The following is a 10,270-nucleotide window of genomic DNA, read 5'->3' on the forward strand; positions in this document are numbered from 1 at the left end:
TTTTTTTTTTTTTCATTATTATTTTTTCTTCTCATAAAATCATCGAAGCAGCGACGGCGTCGACCGTAGAGACTCATTACCGAGGAACTGACTCGTGTTTGTCGGCCTTGTTGGCGGGCGGCGGGGCGGTCTGAGCGACAGGAAGTCCCCTCTGAACATTTTAAACTGTTTCTGCTGCAACTGCTGATGTAATAAATTCCCATGATTCTGATGAAACCTGCAGATTGAGAGTTTTCAGTTCACGTCTGCAGAAGGAGGACATTTTAATTGGTGTTGTATGGAGGTCTGAGGGTGCCAATATTGCTAAACTTAAAGGTTTTTATGTTTGAAAAGCATTTTTCAAATTTGGCGATTAATGTGTTTAACGTTTAAAAATATAACAATATAATAGCATAGATGGATCAGCAACATATTTTTCTTTTAATGGTTAAAACAAGTATTGAAACTAAAGTTTTACATCTGAATGATGTCCAAAATTAAGCTTTTTTTTTTAACAGTAATTTTATATAATAGTCGACTTTATGTAGGCTGACAACAGCTCCAACTGCTAAATCTTTGTTAAGCTGCTGGAAGCTTCATTTTTAAACAGCTTTCAGTCTCTGACCCTAAAAAATATGAGAATTTGTTGTGTTGTGAATGATGTGATGCTCTAAACAAAGGTCAGAAAGGCTGAAAGCTAAATAAAGTGACATATTGCCTGAGAGCGTCTGAAATTAATAACATTTCCTTGAGTTTTAATTTAAATACAGTTTAAATAAGTTCTAGTTTAGAAACTTTTTTTTTAAGGTTTCATTTTAAAAATAAAAAGTTCACTTCAGATTTATGCTTAGTGCACAGAGTTTAAAATATTGCCAAAACAAAATTAAACTTCAGTTTGATTGATTTTAATATTGGCAGCCACAGACTTCCATAGTGTGAACATTATCGCCTAAAACATTAAAATACTGGTGCCAAACCGAGTCAAAACTTTACGACCTTTTACATTGTGACAGAAAGGAAACAGACGGTCCGTCTGCACCGATCTTATATTAACCAGTAAACACTTCTGAATGTGATCGAGCGTTGAGGTCGGATCATAAATACAGTGAAACTGCAGAAAATGGTTTCCTGTGTCGCTTTAATATCTGGTTTAAAAATGGCAACATTATTTTTTTTCATCATTAAATACGTTATTTAATTTGCTTTGTTGATCTAAAACACTTTTTTTATTTTACCACAAACAGCTTTAATACTTTCTTTTTTTACTTTCGAGCTTCGTGAAAACACTAAAACTGTAAGAAAGTAAAAGCATTGAAGAACTGACCTTTAAAGAACCAAAATGTTTTACTTTATAGATATTTAGATATCAGATATTTAATATTTAATCCGTCAGTGTTTAATCGGTGTTGATGCTGTCGTCATGGTGATGCAGTTGAGAGCGATGGTGCGTTTGAGGACCCTCAAACACCTCGACTGCTGCTGTTGTGAAAAATAAACATTGTGAATAAAAACCTCCGACAAAAACGCGTCCTCAGAGCTGAAAGATTATTACCCAGAATCCCTCTGCTCCGGCCGGGGACGACCAGACACAGAAACCAGTTTAGACCCGTTTGATTGCTTTGAGACCAGTTCAGACAGAAATTGAGACTCATCCCTGATGGTGAATATTTACAGATTTAAAAGCATTAAAGTGGATTCTGTAAAAACTGACGGATGTGACTCTGAATTCTTCCACTCGACTGAAAACAGCAGCAGGTTTTATCAACTCCACCAAATCGGATTAAAGCAGCAGCAGAGTTTCAGTCTGTAAACGGTGTGAAAAAAAAGTCTTTAAAAAAACCTGTTCAAGTCAAAAGAAACCAAACTGTAATAATTAAAGCTTTAATGTAGAACTTGTATAAACGACCACATCAGGGTGTTTGAATTCATTCAGTTTTTACTCGACAACCTTCAGGTTTAAAGTTAAACAGCGGAGGACGACTTACTGCATAGATCTGTCCTTAGGATGGCGCTATAGAGAATCTAAAGGGTTCATCCTCTGGGGGACATTTAATACACTTATGTAATTTAATGTACATTTGTTTTAGTGCAATCATTGTAGTGCCTAATAAATACCAAAATAACTGAAAGTATTAAAGACATTATAAATTGTGAATCTTCAAGTTCAAACATAAAAAGGGAGCCTCCATTAAAGGAGCAGAATATACACAAAGGAATAAATAATCAACGCGTATGTGGGCCGTCAGACGGCGGCGGGGATGAAAAGTCCGTGAAGGTCCATGTGAACGCTGGCGGGGATGGAGGCTCGGGCAATCTCCTTGAAGGTTTTGGCGTTGAGGACGAGCATGAAAGAAGACACGTTGGGATCCGGAGAGATGACGGACGATAAGATCACCCCTGCAGGACGGAGAATGCAAACAGTCAGAACCACAGCAGGAAGGTTTAACCGGGGAAAGGTCAGTGGTTGGCTCACCGTCGTCTTCCTCCACGGCGCCCGGAGACGCTACAAACACCGGCTCTGACGGATAGCAGTGCTCCTGCTGCCACTCCAGGTGTGTCCGGGTGACGATGTCGATCTTGGCGATCTGTTGGTGAGAGCGTTAAAGTTTGGTTGATTATTGGACTGTTTGGTTCAAACATTCATCCAGATGTGACAACTTCCTTTCAATCTCAGCCGACAGTCGACTAAAATACGGTGAGAAATCAGTGGCGTCAGGAACAGGAAGCCACAGTCAAAGATCCACGACCACTGGATGCGTTAGGTCTTTTTAGTTTAATATGATACCAAATCTTCACTTGAGCGTTAAAACTGAACCCATGAGCTTCTGAAGGACAGTAACGGCGGCTGTGGACGTATTCATCCGCATCGAATTACCTGAAAGTGTCAGAAAGTCTCCTACACAGTGCTGATTGGTTCACTGATCAAATCAGAACAGTTTGGAGTTTTAAAGTCAGTGAAACACCATCAAGGATCCATCCTCTGAGGAACAGGAACATCTAAATCAATCAGATTCATTCTGGTTCTTGAACTGGACTCTGAACCTCGTGGATCTAGTGAAGCCCACCTGCACTGGTTGATTTTGGGGGGACTTAACTGTAAACCTTCTGGCCTCAGGGTTGTTGCAGACAGACTGAAGGTATTTACCTTATTGGGGTGAGGAGACCACTCCATCCGGGAGCCGTAGATATATCTGTAGTTCTTGGCGTTGAAGTTGTAGTTGATCCCCGGCAGCTCCAGACCTGAGGAGCAGTCAGACTCGTTATGGAGGATTGAACGCTGTTTAAACCCAACAGACTGACAGTGGAAAAATAACTGACCTTCGAACAGAGTGTCTGGCTGGCAGTAGACCGAGCCGTCCTCCTGCATCACCGCCTGCGCCGTCGTGTCCGTCAGAGTCACCAGGTTAGATCCTCGGGGAGATTCCTGGAAACCACGTCACCACAACGTCTTCATACGGACGTTCAACTCATAAAACGATAGTAAGTTAAAGTAAGGAAAGTGTTTTGTACCTTGTGGACGTTGAGCGGCAGGACGAACCTCTGGCAGAGCGGCGGGCTGATGCTCTTGTTGGACTGGATGAAGCTGCTGGTGTCCTGCTTTAGGTTCTGGAGGTAGAACATTTCGTACAGGTTGCTGTCCTTGTAGCTGATGAGGTCAAACACCACGTGGTCGTCAGCCTCGTACGCGTTGATGTGGTGAAACACCACCATGGCGTCGCCGTAGAAACGGGTGGACACCGCCTTTCCTGTCTTTCGGTTGATGACGTGGAACAAAGTCTGGGAAGGAAACAAGTGATTCATGGTGAAGGAATACATTTATACAAAATCAATTTAAAGATAATTATATAGATAAAAGTTCAATAATAAGAGAGAATGGAATAAAAATAAGGTAGATTTAAAAATAAATGACAATAAAAGACTGTAAAAATATATTTTACAGGTATAACAATAGTGTTTCATAGAAGCTGAACTAGAAAGTGGGTAAAATAGATTAAGAAGGCAGGGAAATTTACAAGGAAATACTGTAAAATTACCGTCTAAAAACAACTTTTTGGGGAATTTTTACTTTCTCCTGCGATTTCATTACAAAAATATTCCTAAAAACATTGCAATGTTTTACAAAAGCTGCTATAAAATGAGACATTTTAGGCTTCAGAAACAGTCTAGAAACCAGGACCCCCCGCGTCGTGGACTTACGATGTCGTCCTTATCGAATTTGAGGCAGCTTCCCCAGTTGACCCCTCTGAAGTAGGCCGTGGCCAGTTTGATGATGTCCAGTTTAAAAGGTTGTTCCACGAACACGATGTAGTTCTCCGTCATGCCGAAGCTGTGGAAGTAACTCGGGAACAAAGTGGATCGAAACGGAACTGAACAGATCTGTTGAACTTTGCTCAATGCCGGCTTCTTGTGTTTGTTATCTGGAAGAAACAACTCAGTTTTATTCTTATTATCTGTTCATAATGAGGAGACTTAGACATTTACATGTCTAATGTAAAATAACATGAAGACTGTAAATAATCATAAAATGACTTATTTAAAGAAAAATAAGATTAAAAGATTAAAATATATTTGCAGATGTTTACTGTTTATTTAATAGATAGAAACTGTTAAATTCAAGTTTAATATGTTAATACTTTTCTAAAATGATGTAAAAAGTATTAGTTGTGTAATTTTAATGCTGCTGTAAATGTAAGACTGATTATTTGAGTTCACCTGGATTTATAGATTTTATGTCAAAATAAAACTAAAAACTATATTTTAATTAGATAAAATTAGTTATTTTCTGTTATTTTACTATTTTTTGGTTCTCCAGCTGCCAGAATATTACACGTTGTTTTTTTTACAGTGTAGTCACTTATTAGTAATTAAATTAGATAAAGACGTGACTTATTGATCCCGGGCAGTTTTATTGCTGCAAATACTGTAAGATAAGAGTTGTTCCCTCACTGTACCTGAAGCATCCGCTGGGACTTTGAAGATGACGTATTTTGGCCGACCGAAGCCCATGATGGCGGTGCCCATGTTGTAGGTGTTGCCCTCGTGGTCGTAGTGAGGATGAGCCGTCGCCAAGTTCAGAGCGATGTGGTTCCTGTAGTTAATCTGGAATCAGCAGAACGTGTGAAGCAGAACAGATCTATGAAGGTTTGGAGCTTTTAGGAGGCGCAGGGAGACGGACTTACCCTGCCGATGGTTTCTAGGGTAGCAGGGTTGATCTGGTTCATGTAGTTGACCTCAGAGGAGGCGTAGTAGTCCTGACCGTAGCGAATGATGTTGATCAAGTTGTTGTCGGTGAAGTTAGGGATGACGTTGCAGAGGTGTGTGAATGCCCTGGTGAGAGAATGAGAGAAGAGTTGTGGGTTTTTAATCAGTTTAATGTCTCACTCTACCCAGACACTTTCACACTTTAAGACGGGTAGTGATGGACGGACGTGAAATGATCTCTAGATCTCTAGGTCTCCTGGATGGACTGAATCAGATCTCTCTCTCTGGATGGACTGGAAGATCATACATAGATTGAAATCAGTCTCTACGTCTCCTGGATGGACTGTACCTGGAAAATATGTTCTTGCAGGGATCTGGGTAGATCATGGTTCCAAACTCGGAGACGACAATCCTGTCAGCTTGGACGTTCCTTTTGTAGGTTTCACTCTTCAGGAACTTACTCCTGTACGTCACCTCACCTAAAACAGCACAAGGAACCAGATCTTCCTACTGTGAGACTTTAAATGCTACGTAGACGTCGTCGCTCAGGCTGTGATGGTTTTGTTTTCTAGTCGCTGTGGAGATTCTCACCGTTGCTGAAGGTGAAACTGTGGATGAGCGACAGGCCGTCAAACCAGTGGTTGTACTCGGAGCTGCCCACAGAGAAAAGACCGGGTCCGTTCCTCAGCAGAGAGCCCTGAAGCCAGGATGGGATGGACCCTGCAGGTCAAAGGTCACACGCAGGTATCTGTACCTAAAGCTGATGTGGTGTTTAATGTCTGTCTGGAAACCACATCGTCTTTGTGATACTAATAGGTGGAAGTTTAAAGCGTAAAAGATAGTCAAATAAATAAAATTTATATCAAAGATAATTTTATATTTTATACATTTCAACATCAAAACCATCAATGAAAACGATTATTTTCATTATTGATTATCTGATCATTTACTGAACTGTTACAAACGAGTCAACAGACCTAAAGTTAGTTCATGTTTATAAGTTCTGAAAATAAGAACAAGATGTTTTACGTTGATCTATCTTAATATTAAATAATTAATACAATTTGTATATTTACATTAACGTAATTGTTTATCTGAACATTGAAAATATAAAAATACAAACAACTGGAGATATAAAAATATAAAAATATAAAAACTACATTTTTATTTACGGCTTTATTAAAGACACACTTTATACTTTTAGTTGTACAGTTTGTAGTTTTCCTCTTGATTATAACAATATTTATGGTTAATAAACTATTTATAGTCATTAATAAATAAATGTAGTTTTCACATTTTTAACATAACTTTGTTTTTTTATCTGTTGAATTCAGTGAATCCAACAAAATGAACTAAATGAATGAACAATCAGCAGGCTGTCTGAGACTCACCTGTCACCTGAGCTTTCACCGGCTCCGGCGTTTCCAATCCATTTTTTGCCAATATGGGCTGCATGTTTCTCGTGTATTTCCCAGAGTGCACTGCTGCGGCCCTGCTGTAGCAGCTGAGCTTATGTAGCCTTCGCCGTCTTCTACGTGATGATCTTCAGGTGTCAGAAAACCAAACATGCAAGATAAACTTTGTGGATTATGTAACTGCTTAGCTGTGGACTTATTCTACTTTTCACAATAAGAGACCGTGCTACGTCTGACCTACTTAATATATACTACAAAGTGGGTTAAAGTTAACGAGCTAATACTCATTATCCAGTCAATTGTGACAAAATTCACACAATTAGTTCAAATAGAATTTAAAATGATCACTGTAGTTTTTTATTTTCCGGCCACTGTGTTTCACTGTAAATCTAAATTGATTTATTGGTGCTTTTAATTTGAAGGTGCTGAAACAACGAGTGCTGCTGGATGAATCCTTGAACCCAAATGTGATCATAAATCTGACAGATTATCTGTGAACAGACGATAACGGCAGCTGGTTGTGACTTCCCGAACCGCCCTGCTGTTAAACTGCAGCATTAAACTACAATCAGTTTGTTTGGTTAAATTAATGTTTTTTTCAATGGAGTCTGGTGATAAAGTGAATTTATATCACCTTTAATCAATAGGTTGAAGATTCACTATTTTCTATTCTCTTTCTATTTCAGAAATGAAAACATTTTATTTGCTGCTCTATAACGTCTATTTTAAATTTTACTCTATGAAAAGTGGGATTTCTGTTTTATCAAATTAAAAAAACAAATCTGTCTTTTTTAAGTTCTTTAGGTCTTTTATGGTTAAAAGTTTGGAAAAATTTATCTTTAAGAATAAGATATCAAAATAATAATTTATATAGATAGATAGACTTTATATAAAAAGATTTAAAGCCAAATACTGTCAATAATCAACAGTCAACAGTTTGTATCTGGATGTTATTTCTGAATAAAATATATATGAGAGTTTAACCTTTAGCCTCGTCGTATCTCTGGCTGTGTTATTGGTTAAATTAGTTTACAGCTTTACAGCTGCTCTTATCAGGATCCGATTGCAGGTCACAGATCTGTAACGAGCCACGCCGGCATTAAACCCAAACACATAAATAATGTGGGGTCATTTATTCTGAAGGGATTGATTGATTGATCAAACGTGACGTCGACACCAGAGAGCGGAGTTCACGTTTCAACTTTCAAGCCTCAAGTCAGCATTCTTAGGTTATTATATAACGACAGAGAAAGCGCTCATTGCTCCGAACTTATGAAGGACTTTAAACACAAGCTCAAATTATATAACTGATCATAACTGATCGGCTGTGATCGATTCCACAGGCGAACCTCAACCAATCAGATCAATATATAACGTAGAGGTTAGCAGCAGCCACACTAACCTCTTTAGTTTGTCAGTACCAAAGTTTTATGTCAGAAATGTTCAGTTTGGGTCTCTGACAGATGCTTACTTGCATAAGTTGGGCAATTAGCCTAATTAGCATTAATAATATTCAAAATAATAATAAAAATGGCCGTGTGTCGATATTTCAGCTCCCAGAGGGCTAATTGTGATTAATGTAAGGTTATTTATATGATTGAATACGTTTGACCTGCATTTTAAAAGCTGAACGTCATTGTTGTGAAAGTTCAGATGTAATATTTCTTCAAATGTATTCATTGCATTTGTTATGTATTTATTATGTTTTAAGCACAAAATCGACTTAAAGTTCATCAATAAGAAACCCAACACACGGGTAGCTTTTGGATGAAAAATGAAGTTTATTACAAACAACGACAGAGAGCTGTTAGCAGTCAGTTAGCAGCTGTTAGTTCTGTACAAATAACACTGTTTGATTGGTTAGTTGAGTTTGCCGATCGGCAACAGGGCTAGGTCTCAAACAGCACCCTACGCCCTCTGTAGTGCACTATTTCCCACCTTAAACCTGCCATAGTACACTGCTTTCCACCTTAAACCCTCCGTAGTGCACTGCTTTCCACCTTAAACCCTCCGTAGTGCACTACTTTCCACCTTAAACCCTCCGTAGTGCACTGCTTCCTGCGCTACATCCTGCATAGTGCCCTACCTCCAGCTCAGGCCCTCCATAGTGTGCTATTTTCCACCTTAAACCCTGCTTAGTGCACTACCTTCCTTCATAAACCCTTCATAGTGCACTATGTTTGAGCTGAACTCTTAATAGTGTGCCGCTTTCACCTTAAACTCTTCCTCAGTGCACTTTCTTGCACCCTAACCCTTCATAGTGCACTACATTCCACCTTAAACTCTTTATAATGCACTCCTTTCCTCCTTAAAAGTGCACTATTATCACCACGTTGCACTCTTTGTAGTTCATCTTAAATCCTTCCGGTGCACTCCGAGTTCACAGGTTGCAGACGTGTTTTTTTTATTTTTATGTTGGACCCCGTTAACGTTACTTTTCTTGGTTTTCTTCATTTTTTGCATTCCCGATCACAACATTGACATGTTGAAGACAAAAACATTTTCCATTCATTAAAAAGGAACAAAGTAGCGTCCATTTTTTAGTGTCATTCAGCTGACAAATGCCGTGTTCATGTTATGTGGGATGGGAAAGACGCTTTTGTTCACTGGCTGTTAAGACAAGTTTGTGATTGCAGAGTTGTTTGTACGAGGGTTAAAAATACTTTGCGCCGTCACTAAAGTTCTCTATCCGTTACTACAGGACATGTTCGTTTGCTTTTTCAGGCACTTCTGTATCGTTTAGTGCCGGGTTGGATATCCGAGCTTATAAATGGATGTTGGCGCGAACATTTACATGTCAGGAACTAATTACGGTAACTCCCACATGACATTTAAATGCGACACACACTGTCCTCGTTGTCGGTTTCTCATGTGTGTTTACGTCTTTACATGCCGAGTTATCTCAACAGGGACTGTTCAGGTTTCCTGTTCTGTCCGTTTCTTTTATAGTTTCACACGTTTCAGTCGGATATTTAGAAAAAGGTCTTTGTCTGCCCAACAGCGTGGGAGAAGCAGTGATTTTTAAGGTGGAACTGCTTTATTCTATTCTTTATTAGGACTCCTAACTGAAGCTCCCATGATCCCACGCTGCTGCACCGTTAATGTACGTTTAACGTCTCAATAAGTTCACAATGTAAAGGCGGTAAATGATAACACACATGAGAAGCTCCATGTTTTTACCAGTGTGTGCACAACCAACACCGAGCATATTGTCAAATATACACCGAGTTCCACCTGAAGGCAGCGATTCCACCTTAAACCCTTCATAGTTTGCTATTTCTCTCCCTACGCCCTCCGTAGTGCACCGAAGTGGCTCCTTAAGGACCGGGGTGTTGTCTGAGAATGGCACCAGAGAGACAGAGAGAGAGAGACAGAGAGGTGAGAGAGAGAGAGAGACAGACAGGTAGAGAGAGAGACAGCAGAGAGAGACAGATAGAGAGACAGGCTGCTGTCTGTCTGTCGCACAGACAGACGGGCGGACAGAGAGACAGACAGTTTCCGTTGGAGTTGGTGGGAGTAGCAGTTGGAGGTCTGGTCTATATACAGAAACAAGAGATGCATAATCAGAATATCCAAACTAACCGGAGCCGCACGCCGCCATGTTGGCTCCACCACCGGTTGCTATGGTAACGCGGTGGAGAGGGGAGGGAGCAGGGGGAAATGGGGGGGGGGGG

At 39.7% G+C, this 10,270-nt stretch overlaps 1 protein-coding gene across 1 annotated transcript; it reads right to left on the bottom strand.

The window, feature by feature from the left end:
- Positions 1-2,221: 2,221 nt before the first annotated feature.
- On the bottom strand, positions 2,222-6,636 carry bco1l (beta-carotene oxygenase 1, like). Its single transcript, XM_035677403.1, has 11 exons — positions 6,573-6,636; positions 5,773-5,901; positions 5,531-5,660; positions 5,160-5,307; positions 4,932-5,079; positions 4,177-4,397; positions 3,490-3,756; positions 3,298-3,403; positions 3,125-3,219; positions 2,453-2,564; positions 2,222-2,376 (listed from the first exon to the last, which is right to left on the bottom strand). The coding sequence occupies exons 1-11, from the start codon at positions 6,634-6,636 to the stop codon at positions 2,222-2,224; spliced, it is 1,575 nt and encodes a 524-aa protein (XP_035533296.1).
- Between the last annotated feature and the right edge of the window lie 3,634 nt (positions 6,637-10,270).

Source organism: Morone saxatilis, unplaced genomic scaffold (genome assembly GCF_004916995.1).
Source record: "Morone saxatilis isolate NCDOM2014 unplaced genomic scaffold, NCSU_SB_2.0 Contig6, whole genome shotgun sequence".
NCBI classification, from domain to species: Eukaryota; Metazoa; Chordata; class Actinopteri; family Moronidae; genus Morone; species Morone saxatilis.

Coding starts and splice junctions, on each gene's coding strand:
- bco1l (XM_035677403.1), bottom strand. CDS start 6,636: ATGCAGCCCATATTGGCAAAAAATGGATTGGAAACGCCGGAGCCGGTG. Junction 3,220..3,297: donor GCCAGACACTCTGTTCGAAG/GTCAGTTATTTT, acceptor ACTGCTCCTCAG/GTCTGGAGCTGCCGGGGATC. Junction 2,565..3,124: donor GGTCTCCTCACCCCAATAAG/GTAAATACCTTC, acceptor TCTCACCAACAG/ATCGCCAAGATCGACATCGT.